The sequence below is a fragment of the Eulemur rufifrons genome, chromosome 15, assembly GCF_041146395.1.
Source record: "Eulemur rufifrons isolate Redbay chromosome 15, OSU_ERuf_1, whole genome shotgun sequence".
Classification (NCBI taxonomy): domain Eukaryota; kingdom Metazoa; phylum Chordata; class Mammalia; order Primates; family Lemuridae; genus Eulemur; species Eulemur rufifrons.
The window spans coordinates 30,873,921-30,888,727 of record NC_090997.1 but is presented as its reverse complement, the minus strand read 5'-3'; the positions used below and the strand labels follow the sequence as shown (position 1 = coordinate 30,888,727).

The 14,807-nt window shown below is 34.4% G+C and overlaps 1 protein-coding gene across 1 annotated transcript in view; it reads right to left on the bottom strand.

Annotated features, from left to right (window-relative positions):
- ADGRB3 (adhesion G protein-coupled receptor B3) overlaps positions 1-14,807 on the bottom strand; it is a 683,715-nt gene that overhangs the window by 323,484 nt on the left and 345,424 nt on the right. The window contains exon 13 of the mRNA XM_069487813.1: positions 13,700-13,808. Coding sequence (XP_069343914.1) covers positions 13,700-13,808 — 109 coding nt within the window. The remainder of the gene's footprint in view (positions 1-13,699; positions 13,809-14,807) is intronic.

Sequence of the window (14,807 nt, the reverse complement as noted above, 5' to 3'; positions counted from 1 at the left end):
GTGTTTTCTTTAATTTGTAGAAATTTAGAAATTTAATTTGTAGAAATTATTTACATTTTTAAAGTTCAAACTCTTCAGTGGAATTTTAAGTAGGTTACAAAAGCACAAAAATATTTTGGACTGTACAGAAAACTTTAAAGACAAAAATGAACAAATTATTTTATGAATTCCAGAGAATGTAGCAATGCTACAGAATTATTGGATACATCTATAGAGATAATTAATAAAATCTTGCAGACCACCAGGTGATGGATTACATATTAAGGAGAAATTATAAAATTAAAGCAGAAAAGATTTCTTTGTATAAATCATTCAAGAGAGCTAAGATCTTACTAATGACAAATAAATACATGGAAGAGAAGGGTGGCTTTTTAAGGTAGCAAATTGTCAAGTATCACTGAAATATTTGTGGGCCTAAATTGTCGTTACACCCAGAAGGCAATTCTGTAATACACTCCTTTTAAAACAGACAGACAGCACACATGGTTTTCTAGATCAGTCATAATATCTGCTTAGAAGTCTGGGGTCCTGGTCTTCTTTGTGAAGTACACAATAAGTGGAATATTCGTATTTTAAAAAAAGTGTAGGGTACTAGATTTAGTTAGAAACTTTAGAAGTTCCCTAGAGGAGCAGAGTGTGACCAGAGGAGACCAATTGGCCTAACCAAAGTCACACACCAACTCAGTAGCAGATCCCATATGGTCTTGTGTTTATAAGTGCTATATGTATGTTATCTTCAATCTTGTCAACAACTCTACAGGGGTGATATGATTGCCTTTAGAAAAGGAGACAACTGAGGAATTTTGAGAAGAAATAACTTGGAGAGTCAGTTAGCGATGGTGCTGTCAAGGTTTGCAACCAGATGTGTCTAGCTCTAAAGCCAGTGTATTTTAAAAGGTACAGAATGGCATCTCGGCTTGCATTGACATAAGAGCACAATCTTTAATCTGAGTCATATTCTTTTAGTTTCATAGTCAGATGAGAACCAATTTATTTAGAAGTCAATAAAGCAAACAGTAGAGAAAAGGAATTATGTAGCCCAGATTTCTTGGCATAACCAAACAAAATAAGACTTCTGAAAAGGTGAAGCCATGAAAATAGGAAAAAAAAAAAAAAAAAGAAAAAGAAAAAAATTTAAAAGGCAGTCAGTGTGTCTTTTCTCTTCACTGGTTATTGTTATATAGTCAGACCACTATTTCCATAGAGATAAGCAATTATTGCCATAGAAACAGTTAAATTGGGATTGTTTTTCATATTCACACAAACTCACAGTAACGTCCTTCTAATTTGAAGAGTAAAATTGGAAAGGCATATAGTATGCCAATTTTACTAATTTCAAATCCTTATTACCTTGCATAAACCAATAAAGACCAGAAGAAATATATATAAAGTTTAAAATTTGTTTTCAGTTGGCTTTAGATCTTATCTTTCTATTTACGCTTTAAGTGTGAATCTACCAGATTCTAAAGGAATTTATCTCAAACAGAAGAATGAAGTCATCCTGGGAAGACCTAAAATTCCCAGATCTTTTAGATATAAAGTCTCCAGGGAAATAGAAAGCCACTTAGTTCCCCAGATGGTCCTTTTGTTCAATACCATTTTGAAAAGCCTTTCCTGAGTTGAGTTAAAGTCCTCTGCCAGATCTCCTTACCTGAGGTAAAGCACCAACCCCTTTATGCAAAGCTTCTCTTCATAACTTCCCTAGGATAAGAGGTCATCAAAAATTTCTTTGCATAAACTCAAATTCTTTAAAGAGAATAAAGAAAACTCAAACCCCAAATGTTTGTGGCCAGGTCTATGTGTCAACATATGAGAAACTCAGTAATTCTCAGCCCATATCCTTACCAGAAATCTTAATTTTTGAAGTTAAAGTTTTCTATTTGAGGACAGCTTTCACTATCCATGTTCAGTGCACCAAGAAGCATGTTCCTTCACCATCACTATCTGTGTTATATGCATTTCATCTGTTAGGCCTTGAACTCTTTTCTCATGTGTATGCAAAGCTATGGTAGAAGTCAAATTTTCTTCTGCTTTTCCTAATCATGTTCCCAATGCTGCTGCACATTATTATGCATTCTAAATATCTTATGTTTCCCATTGAGGTTTGTGTGACCTCCTTCAGTTTCTTTAGACCAATAGCATTTTCCCAGTAAATATAAAATCCAAACGAGATGATGGCCCTTAGAACTAAAGATTTGGTCCTCTGTGTATGCATTCTCCACTAGGCAATTACTGAAGCAGTGGAGACTGAAGGAACAACAAACAAGTTCACAAAATTTTCATTGGCTAAGATACGTTATAAAAGATTTATGAAAGATAAAAGCGTGTAATTAGCCAGAAAAGCAATTTTAAATTTCTCAATGAAGTAAGTACATTTGAAGAATATTACTACAAAAGAAAACAATGGTTAGGAGTTATTTTACCTTGATGTAGAATATAGAATATGTGAGTATGATTTCCCTAGAGTCACATTAAAAAAAAAAAAGAAACCTACACTGAAGTTCATTATATAGCAGAAGTAGGTTAGCGTGTGGTTGGCTGAGCAAGATAATGAAACAAATCTTTAACTTTCAATTACTAAGATGCAAAGGGGAAACTGCAGCCACTCTGAATGGGAAGCACTGATGTAGGACAAATTGTGTGGGTGCCCTTTCACTCAGGCAGCAAGGTTGTTAGGAGTAAATACTACCACAAACATCTGTGGAAACCTTAAACTGGGGACTGCTATGTAATATAAGGGCTACTTTACCAAACTTTCCTTGGAAATCCTGAGGAATGAAAGGAGAAACAAAAACATTTTTCTATATATTCTATTCAAATGCCACTTCTGAAAAGAATTCAGAAGTTAAGATTAGAGCTAGAAACTGGTATAATATAGGGATAATGTACAGACATTTTAGGTTATTTGGGTTACTCAAATGAAGAAAGAATAACTATTAAGAATGTTTTCAAATTTTTCAGGTATAAGCATTGTTTAATAATGACTCCATGAATAATTGTGTCCTTCAGTATGGATGAATAAAATAGATTAGATAAAGCTGGAAATATTCAATTTTTTTCATCCCAGTTAACTTCTAAAAGAATACAAGTCTATGGATAATCTGAAGCATCATAATGCAATCAGCATTTTCTACATTAAGGTCCAAGGTTGTAACGATGATAGTACTATTACAAATTACATTTTTTAAGCTGTAGAGATAAACATGCTTTGCAAAAGTCTTTCCAACTTGGACAATAAATTTCTTATAGATTCTAATTCTTTAAACTTTTATTTAAAGAATAAAAAATAGTTTTAAAAAGTAGAACGGAGCTGACTAGTATCTTGTTGGACTTGGTTGAACCTTAAGAATTCTTCTATTTTTGAGGTTCCATGACTTTATGAATAGAAGAAAAAAAAACACAAAAATGGAAGGGAAAGTAGGGTTCACTTCATCTGTTAGCTGGCAGCTCACTCTGAGTTACAGCTTTACAAAGTCATTTTAATGATCAATTTCATGCTGGCTTTTGCCCAAAGATTTGGATGGTGGGATGATGACAGGATGCTAATGGCTTCTAAGGATAAAACTGCTGAATCTCTCTCAGAGCAGTAAAAATGAAATGGGCTTACATTGCAGGAGTAAGGATTTGTCTTGGACTTAGGGAAGAAAAAAAAAAAATATATATATATATATATATATACATATATATATTTTTAAAAAGCTTGCTTTGAACTCTACATGGTCACCAAAGTAAATTTTTGACATCACTCTTACTTCTGCGGTTGGATTCTTAAAGATGCAGTGGAAATATTTCCTTGAACACTCTCTTTCTTCCATGCCCTATTTCTAACCATTAATAAACTCTGACAGGTCAACTGTCAAAATATCTCCACCATCTGACCTCTTCTCACTGTTAATATTTCCAGTGTCGCCTGGTCCAAACCTCTGTATTCTCTCTAGCCTCTGGCCTCTTGCAATAAACACCGCATTGGTCTCTCTGGAGTCACTCATGCCCCCTAGCCTATTATTCTCCACCACATAGTCAGAATGTTCCCTATAAAACATAAATAAGATTACAGTCATGCACTACGTAATGATGTTTTGGTCAACAACAAACCATCTATATGATGGTGGTCTCATAAAATTATAATGCAGCTGAGAAATCCCTATCACCTCGTATTTACTATATGATACATTTTATTGTTATTTTAGAGTGTCCTGCTTATTAAAAAATTTTTAAAAAGTTAATTATAAAACAGCCTTAGGCAGGTCGTTTGGGAGGCGTTCCAAAAGAAGGCATTGTTATCATAGGAGATGACAGCTCCATTCATGTTATTGCCCCCAAAGACCTTCCAGTAAGTGGGACAAGATGTGAAGGTGGAAGACAGTGATATTGATGATCCTGACTCTGTAGGCCTAGGCTAATGTGTGTGTTTGTGTCTAGTTTTTTTTTTTAACAAAAAAGTTTAAAAAGTAAAAAAAAATATATATAAAATATTAAAATGGAAAAGACTTATAAAATAAAGATATAAAGAAAGAAAATATTTTTGTACAGCTGTACAATGTGCTTGTGTTTTATGCTGTTATTAAAAAAGAGTGAAAAAGTTAAAAATAATTAAAAAGTATCAGTAAAAATAAGGTAATTTATTATTGAAGAAAGAAAAAATATTTTTTATAGACTCATTGTGGCCTAAGTATACAGCATGTATAAAGTCTGCAGCAATGTACAGTAAGCATGAGGGCTCCACATTCACTCACCGCTCACTCACTGACTCACCCAGAGCAACTTCCAGGCTGGCAAGCTCCATTCATGGTAAGTGTCCTCTATGGGTGTACCATTTTTTATCTTTCATACCACATTTTTACTGTATGTTTTCTATGATTATATAGGTTTAGATACACGAATATTTACAATTGTGTTACAGTTGCCTACGGTATTTGGTACAGTAATATGCTGTACAGGTTTGGAGCTTAGGAGGAATAGGCTGTGCCGTATAGCTTACGTGTGTACTAGGCTATACTATCTAGGTTTGTTAAGTGCACTCTATTATGTTTGCACAACAAAATTGCCTAAAGATGCATTTCTCAGGACACATCTCCATCGATAAGCAACCCATGACTCTATGCCCTTCTTCTGCTCAGACCCTCCAATGGTGGTTTTGCACCCTGCTAGGACCTCAAACGCCTTTCACAGTCTCATTTCCCACTCCCTCTCTGTCTTCTTTTCCTCTCACAGCCTCTCCCTCAGCCACTCCAGCACCACTGGCTTCCTCCAGTTCCTTTGACATCTGAAGCACATGGGTGTATATACATACTTATAGCTCCTTCTGGTGAAGTGTTCTGGCCTACATATTACTGCACCTCATTCTCTAAAGGCTGAGGTCTACATTCAAATTTCACTTTGCTGACGTGACACCTTCCCTGACCATTCTCCCTGAAATGACACTCCTCTCTTGACTCTCTGTCCCCTTACCCTGTTGGATTGCTTTATTTCTATTCATAGCAATTACAACCATCGGGCATGTTAGATGGCATTTGTTTGATAACTGTTTCTCTACAATAAAACATAAGTTCCACAAGAACAAGAGGTTCATCTAATGTGTTCACCGAGAAATCCTCAGAACCTAGAACAGAACATGGCATGTATTTAGTAAATGAATATCGGAGACCTCATAAAGCCAATTAAATCCATGAATCATTACCAATCTATCATACTAACATTAGGGAGCACCTTAGCCTGGGGGTCTCAGTTGGGTAGAAGAAAGCCCATCCACACCCCTGAGTAGTTTGTCTTGCCTGCCCCTAGAAGGGGCTGGCATGGCCTTTCACCACAACCTCCTCAAGGCTTCCATACCCAGCCATTTGGAATAATTGGATCATGGTAAAAACCATGAGATAATTCTTACTAAATGAGAAATAATCAAAGAACTCAGTGCTGCACATCATTCCAAGTCCATTTGAACTATTTATTTTCTCAAGAAAACCATTATGCTAGTACCACAAAGAAATAGGTATTTTTAGATTTTTTTTCTTTCCGACCTACAGTTGCTTCAAGTGTCTAGCAGGAGGGGCAAAGAGCCGGAGGGCAAAGGCAGAACCTATTAATAACATTTTTAAGTTCCAGTCTAGCTGACAGAACCGACGTCAGGTGCTACAAATAAAAATGATGTTAAATTGTGTATTTTGGGGGCTTGGTGTCAACTGACTAAAAGTGTCTTATTTTTAAAGAAATAAAGTTAAACGAGATGGAGATGTGTGAATTAAAAAACTAAGCAGTGATAGGAAGGAAAATAAACCTAGAAAGAGAAGACACTCCATTCTATAATGATATCATCAGACTGAAAGTTGATTTCTCAAGTGAAGAATAAGATATTCTACCAAAAAATGATTAAGTTTACCAGTGAATGCAAGAAATGACATACATTTGATGTTGATGAAAAGGCATTGTAGAGAGAGAAAGGAGATCTTAAAATTGTCCTATTCCATTATTCAGACTGAATTTGGATTCAATTTCAGAAAATATCAAGTATGAATGTTTATTCTAAAAGCTCAATGTTTCATATTTCTAAGTCAAAAAAGACAGTGATATCTAGCTTGGCAAAGAAAAATATCTTAATTTTAATGTTCTCAAAGCACTGGCCTTATTGGATTACTGGAGAAGAACTAAAGTTATATTTTCAAGAATCTTATATCTCTTAGGGTTTATATATAAGAACAATTTTTGAAATTCCTTATAAATAATAATTATAACATTCTGTATTTGGAGATATTATTAGTCTAAAAAATATTCTCTTTTTATTTGATATTTTCACCTTCATGTAATTTCCAAGGAACAGTTGTGAAATAGCTGTAAATGGGTGTAGCAACGTTCATCTGTGCAAAGTAAATTCATGGAGATAACTACATCAAAATGCTAAGAGTGTAACTCATTGATGGAAATTTAGATCCTGTTCACTGTGTCTATACTTTTCCGTGAGAATTTTCATGTTATACCATCGATAATCACATAAGATTTTTCTTAACTCTAATACACTGACCTTTTTTAGCAATTGGTATTAAGTATTGCTTTTGTTTTCTGTTTTGTTTTGTTTTGAGACAGAGTCTCACTCCGTTGCCAGGGCTAGAGTGCCGTGGCATCAGCCTAGCATCATAGCAACCTCAAACTCCTGGGCTCAAGAGATCCTCCTGCCTCAGCCTCCCGAGTAGCCAGAAATACAGACCCTCACCACCACGTCTGGCTAATTTTTTTTGTTTGTTTCTATTTTTAGTTGCCCAGCTAATTTTTTCTATTTTTACTAGAGACGGGGTCTCACTCTTGCTCAGACTGGTCTCGAACTCCTGAGCTCAAGCGATACTCCTGCCTCGGCCTCCCAAGAGTGCTAGGATGACAAGCATGAGCCACCTTGCCCAGCCTAAGTATTCCTTTTGAAATGTTCTCTCCCTCCTGTTAATTATATGACACTGATTTTATACAGCCCTGTCCTGGAGCTTCTGGAACTCTTTATACCCACTACCTCTAACCATTCTTACTCGGACACCTGCCCAGATTCTTTGTTTTTAATGTAGGTATCACCACTTTATGTCTCTTCTCTCTTATTACTGTACTGATAATTGACAAACCTGTTATGGCTTCAACTGTCACTTCTATCAACTTGATCACCACGTGTGTATTTATAGATTTGACTTCTCTAACAAAATGCAAGATCTTATTTTATTTTTTTCACATGGGGACTATACTTGTCTAAATGTTAATATGTGAAAGATACTATCAAATGTTTGTGGAATAAATGAGATCTCAATCCCTCCATTATCTGCCGCACTCCAGTCAGTTATGGAATCCTATCAATTCTAGTCTCAGAATCTCAAATTCATACCCACATTTTGGTTTCCATTCTTACCACCCCTAATTCCTGTTTTCATTATCTCCTGCATGGATTACTGTAAAAAGCCTCCTAACTATATTCAGACTAACTACTTTTATAGTCTTTCCGGATTTCAATAAATTCTGGTTTGGCTCTAACACGTGTTCTACCGAAGCACAACTTTCATCAGGTCAGCTTTCAGTGACTCCGTATTTATCTTGAGAATTCAGAACCGTGTCTCATATGTCTCTCCAATTTTACTTCACTTCCTTTACTTTTATATATATGTGTGTGTTTTTATCAAAATAGACCACTTATCCCTTAAACACAATTTCCACTTTGACAGCTCTATATCATCTTTGCTAAAAGAATGTTCTGGATTATAATCATCTATTTGCTTCCTGCTGAATTGTCAACAATAAATGCTTTCTTCTCTAAGAATTTTTTTTTGATCCTTACACAGAACCACCTCTGGAATAAATCACTAATATATGGTTTATATGCCACATACCAAAGTGTGCTTGGTATTTATTTATTTATGTAATTCTTTTATGTCTACAACTGGGCTGAAATCTTCTTGCAGGCTAGAAGATCAGTCATTTATTTTAATGATCTGAATCACTTAGCAAAGGCTTTGTTTATAGTAAGAGATAAATTCTTTTTGTTTTTAACTTTACATTAAAATTAATGGGCTAGTAACATACAACACATCACTAATCTTCCTTGAACTTAGTTCAATGAATGCAATTCCAGTTCTAAGTCCAAAGTGGAAATAATTAATTTCTAAAGAATAGGCTATTCTTATCAATGAAAACCGCAAACATAAGATGCTACATGAATTTATTGTGGAAAATACATAACTGAAAATATAATAAAATATAAAATACTCCACTGCAACTTTGGACAAATTGTTAAAACAATAGAGATCCATTCACTTGCCAGATCATCCTAATCACGTCAGATCTCATGCACTCTATTGTCTTGGGAACTGCAAACAGCGGGGCCTCAAGTAATGTACATCTGTCTTTGTCATTGCTTTATGTTCTTTATTTTATGTTATTGCCTCAAAAAAATCCAAATATTTCTAAGTCTTTTAATTTTATTTTATACTGTAGTGAATATAAAAATGTTAAAGGAATGGACAGTTTCAAGAAAGAAAGAGTGGTTAGCAAGGCACAGAGGATGTGAAGGATGAAAAATGGGAGGAGGTTTAATTTGGCAATTGAGAGTTTCCAAAAGGTTTTTCCAGTAGGAGTTTCAGGAAAATGACAAGAGAAACACTGGAATACAAAGGACTGAAAAGAAAATGTTTGGAGGGAAAGTACAGAAAGCAAGTTTAAATAATTTCTCAAAGGATATTTTCAGTGAAGACAACTTATTAAAAATAACTCATATTAGGTCAGGTTTGGTAGTTTACACCTGTAATCCCAGCACTTTGGGAGGCCAAGGCCAGAAGATCACTTAAGGCCAGGAGTTCCAGAGCAAGGGCCTGGAGAACACAGCAGGATGCCATCTCTCAAAAAAAAAAAAAAAAAAAAAAAAAGAAAAGAAAAGAAAGAAAGAAAGAAAGAAATAGCTGGGCATTGTGGTGGGCCCCTGTAGTCCCAGCTACTCAGAGGCTGAGTCAGGAGAATTCATTGGAGCCCAAGAGTTTGAGGTTGTAGTGAGCAATGATCACACCACTCACTACACACTAACCTGAGCAATACAGCAAGACCCTGTCTCTTAAAAAAACACCAAAAAAACCCTCTTAAATTAAATAATATAAAGATGTAATTGATAATAATAATTTTTAAAAATATTATTGATACATTGAAAAAGTCACATTTTTTCCCCAAAGCAAAAACCTCTTACCTATGCAGCATATTTAGAATACAATTTTACAATAAAAAAGCATACTGACAATTGAAATCTCTTTGTATCATATCAATTTTGTATAAACTATTTAGCAGTCTTAGTAAGTGTTCATTGGCTCATGTATTATTGATTTTCATGTGCCTGTTTTAAATGTGACATGTATATGTGAATATGAAAAATAAATATTCTATTGAAGCTTGATTATTTTATAAATGCATTGGCTTACCACCTTTGCTTGTAGAACTATTTTTTTTTCTAAATCTGTCTTAAACTTTTTGAGATCATAAATCTTTTAGGAAATAGATCAAAGCTGTGGACATGCTCACTATAAAAATGTACATGCATGCATATATACCAAAATGTTCACAGATTTTTTATCATATAAAAGCATTTCATGTATCAAAAGCTGATACAGGTGGAGACAGATAAAAGAAACTTCAAGTCTTTTCATTTGAACTATTTTTGAAGAAAATCTTTCTAAAATACACAACCCTTTCTCCTGCCATCTTAATCAGATTATAGAAACTGTTACCTTGATGAATTAAGGCCAAGATTTTAAACATAAATTATTGTCTTCAGTCTTAGAAGTAATACTCTCAAAAATAAGGCATGAGGAGTCATTGATTCCCACAATGTGGACTCCAGACTCTGCTGCTTTCTTTCAGTTCTTCTTTTTCCTTATTTTCTAGCATTTCATCTATTCTATTTTCCATATATGTGCCTCTAATAGCACTGTCTCTGCTTCCAACTCATTTTGTCTAATCCAGTAACTAGAAAACAAAAATGGTAAAACTAAAAGTTGAAATAAGCTATTAATGAGGTTCTGAGGCTCTCGTATTAAATTTTATGGTCCTTTGGACATTTATTTTTGGCCATTCAACTTTCTTTCTTTCTTCAGGAATTTATTATCTATAGTCCAGAAAACTGAAGTGGTTATCCACATAGGCTGTATGAAAAAATAATTTATAATCTCTCTAAAATACATTATGACCTTTTGAAGTTCTTTAAGTAGTCTTAATCCAACATACTCTGAAGAAAATGGCTACAAAGAATAGGAAACCTTTTTTAGTTAACTAGTCTCTATTCATTTCTCACAGGTATCCATGCATTCTTGCATACATGTCTGTGTTCAGTATCATGAGCATAATGTTGGAAAATTAATATTTGGACTTTTGATGTAAGACAAATGAGTGCCAACTCACACATTTTACAATTTTCTACTATAAAATACTCTTTATGCATGTTCTCTCTCAAAAACATTGCAAATATCAACAAAACGATATAATTATGTTTTACATATAGTATCAAATTGGATAACACGAAGAGCATTAATAGTGATTATTATTCATATCATTTAATTTGAAACTGGTGGATACACTTTTGGAAGACTTCTAAATATTATGGAATATAGCCTTCAGTTCGAGTCACCAATGTGACTCAAGTCACACAATGTCAGCCTCTGGGCTAGTATTTGAGGAAATCAATAATGAAAAAAGATATCTTTTGGATATTCAGCCTAATAATGTTTGGGATTTTTTATACATAGAACATAACTTTTTAACATGGATAATTGATGCTACATAAATGATCAAAGGCCTTATGTAAGATTGAAAGCAATATAGAATTGCATTGACTTTATTTGCAGCATTAAACTGCTTTGAGTTATGCTTAAAGTTAATGAGTTGTTCTTAAAGTTGAATGATATTAAAAGAAGAAGGCAAACTTAGATAACAATTATTGCAAAGAATTAATACACAAAATTTTCAAATATACAGTCTTGATAAGTCAAAACAAAGGTACAGATGAATAAATGATCACAATTTATGGACATTTATAAAATTTATATAACAAATAATACAAGTGCTACAGAGAATTTAATATGCTGTTATTCTGAAACAACCTACTTTAAATCCAAATTTAAATTCACTAGACTCTGAGATTGGCTTTTTAAAATAGTTTTTCTCAAAATACATTCTGAATAAATGCCATGTAGTGACCTGATAATACTTTTAATTAGCAATGACTTTTAGAATTAGATGTTAACATTTACAAAAAGGACAAGAAAACAATAGTTCTTTGTTTTTCTATCCCAGTTTTACTTGTAAATTACTTTGCCAATTTTCCAGTCTGGCATAGCACCCTTCAAAACTCCTTCCCCATCCACACTGAAGTCACATGGTCCTTCGGACAATTATTCCAGCTTTAATGACTAGCATCTCCAAAATCTCTCTAGATTCTTCCTTCCATGTGCCCTAAAACTCATAACTCACCTTGTCCAGACTTTCTTTCCTTTTTCTGCCCCACCATTTTTTTCTTTGTTTTTCCAGACAAGTTCTCTCCCTGTTGTCCAGGCTAGAGTGCGGTGGCATCATCATAGCTCACTGCAACCTCAAACTCCTGGGCTCAAGCAATCTCCCTGGCTCAGCTACTGAAGTAGTTGGGACTACAGGCATGTGCCACAGTGCCTGGAATTTTTTTTTTTAATTTTTTTTGTAGAGATGAGGTCACGATATGTTGCCCGGGCTGTTCTTGAACTGTTGGCCTACAGGGATTTTCCTGCCTCAGCCTTCCAAAGTGCTGGGATTACAAGCATGAGCCATCACACCTTGCCTAAGCCATTTTTATAATAGACATTTAATTTGGATTTTCTCTGATTTCATCCTTCAACAAAGATACTACTTTTGGTTTCTTTTTAATTTCCTTGTTCACAAGAAGGGATAGCTCACCCCATTATAGACTGGCACAAACTGCTGGATACCCTCTCTGGGGAAAAGTCAGGGCCCTCCAGCTGGTTCAGAAGGTGCATTAAGGCATCAGTCTAACTGGTAGGGTCTTGTGCTACATGAAGAGGGTATGTGGGCACGAAAATGTCTCCAGACTTTTGAGGACTTCACTTCACAGACTTTCCTCAACTGAAGAATATTACCAGTAGTTAGCTATAACTCATCGTAATCTGCAGTTACCCTGGTAGAAGATAGCTAAGAATCAAATGAGTCCCTGTAGGACTTAAGGACCTTCAGAAGAAATCAAGTGTAAAATGAACCACTAAAAGCCTTAATCATAAAAAAAATTATGTTCTGTATATGTTGAATCTTTCTAGTTAATTCCCCCATCAAAGAAGGGCTCTTCCTACTCCAAAAACTAAAGCTTAAACATCTGTGAATAAGAATATGGGGTAAAATATATTTATTTAACGCATTACTGTCCATCGTTCAGTGGTTTTTATGTGAAGACTGCTACAGCATGACAAATGAAAGAAAATCTTTCTGAATCACACTAACATGAGAGGAAGCTTTAAAGACATGAGAAAACCATAAACCTTTATCAATTCAATGTGTGTAATTAAGAAAACTATTTCTTTGCCCTTGTTAATTTTTAAGTACAAAGAAAAATGTGTCATTCGATTAATACAATGGTTGTTGCATTACGGAATCCACTACAAAGGGACTTGAAAGACCCACTGTTTACTGGAAGGTATTCAGTAAAACTGCAGTGGCAGCAGCAGTGCCATCATGGAAGGAATTCTGAAATGCTCTACAGACATGCAAATCCAACACCTGCTTGGAACACACCTAGTGAGAAAATAACTCAGTGTCCTCATGAACAATATATGGAAGATAATGAAGACTCAGTTTTTTTGAAAATCACTAATACATATATACTGAAAATTAGAGTAGATAGCAATGAGCATTTGGCAAATGGAAAAAGAAGCATATATTATCCTTCATGTATACATATGCAGATATACCCAAGTAGGCCTACAGGCATTCATACAAATGCATGAAGATGAATACAAATATATATGTGTGTATATACACATGTATGTAATGAACATGTGGTTGGACCCATCTAAAAATCGGATACCAAGTATCCATAGTATATTTACTCACATATACCTAAAATACGAACAGTGAGTGTTACACTTGGATATGTGTGGCGCACATACTTGCAATTTTTTTTTTTAATTTCAGAAAGGTTTTGGGAAAAAATCCTATTTCTTACCTACATTTCCAGTCATTAAGTATGAATTCTGAAAGTCCATCATTCCCATTCCAACAATGTGTATAAAATCTTCAATCACCTGCATTAACTCTATCGAGCCTGGATAAATCTAGAAATACAAGCAAAAGTTAGATGGAATAAAAAGTCTATACACACAATGGAATATATAACTAGAATTTGAAAACCTGAATAATGAGGTCACAATAAGCTCTATTTTATTTGAAGAAATTTCTGCTACTGCCCATGGCTGTATATTTTTAATTAATAGTTGAGAATGATACCAGGTACCACATAGAAAGAACTTTGGAAGTAATATGATGTGGTGATAAATCCCCCATAGATCCAAGGCAACTCAAAATATCTAATGGATTGTCTAATCAGAAATAGAATGACTTTACTTTTGATGAATTCTTTCCATCACTTAAATATAACATAAAACAAACACTGAAATTGGGCTCTTTACATTTTTAGCTTAGCAACACAGGAAGAAAAATCAATTATTATCATCATCATGAGGATATTTACAAACTATCAAATCCTTTGAATAATAATATCTTGAGAGAAACATTTATTTTTAATAATTATAATAATCACTGTATGAATGGTATTAGCAATAATTTTAGAATTACAATAACAGGTCTAGTGCAGGTACTTTACATTTACAAATATAAAACAAACCTATGGGTCTATTATCCATAATTTAGACAAGAAGCAGCAGAAGCCCAAGGCGGTTAAACAATATACCTAAGGCCATATTTTATCTTTCCTGGTGACTGAGGCAGTATCTATCTATCTATCTGTCCATCCTTCCATCCATCCATCTGCCTTACCTACCTATCTACCTACCTACCTACAGGGTTATCTGCTTCCATGGCTCAAGTATTTTTTCCAAAATCACGACACCTCACACAGTACAAGTACAAATGGATGAGTACTTCTTAAACACAACCTGATTCTGGCAATAGCTCACAGTGTGTAGAACGTGAAGACTACTTAGAAGGTCACATGAATTTTACTATGTGTAACCCATAAAGCTTATAAAGTCAGTCTGCATTATATAGCCACATTAGAGCAGAAAATTTTCTGTAGTTAGGTTAATTTCTTGATG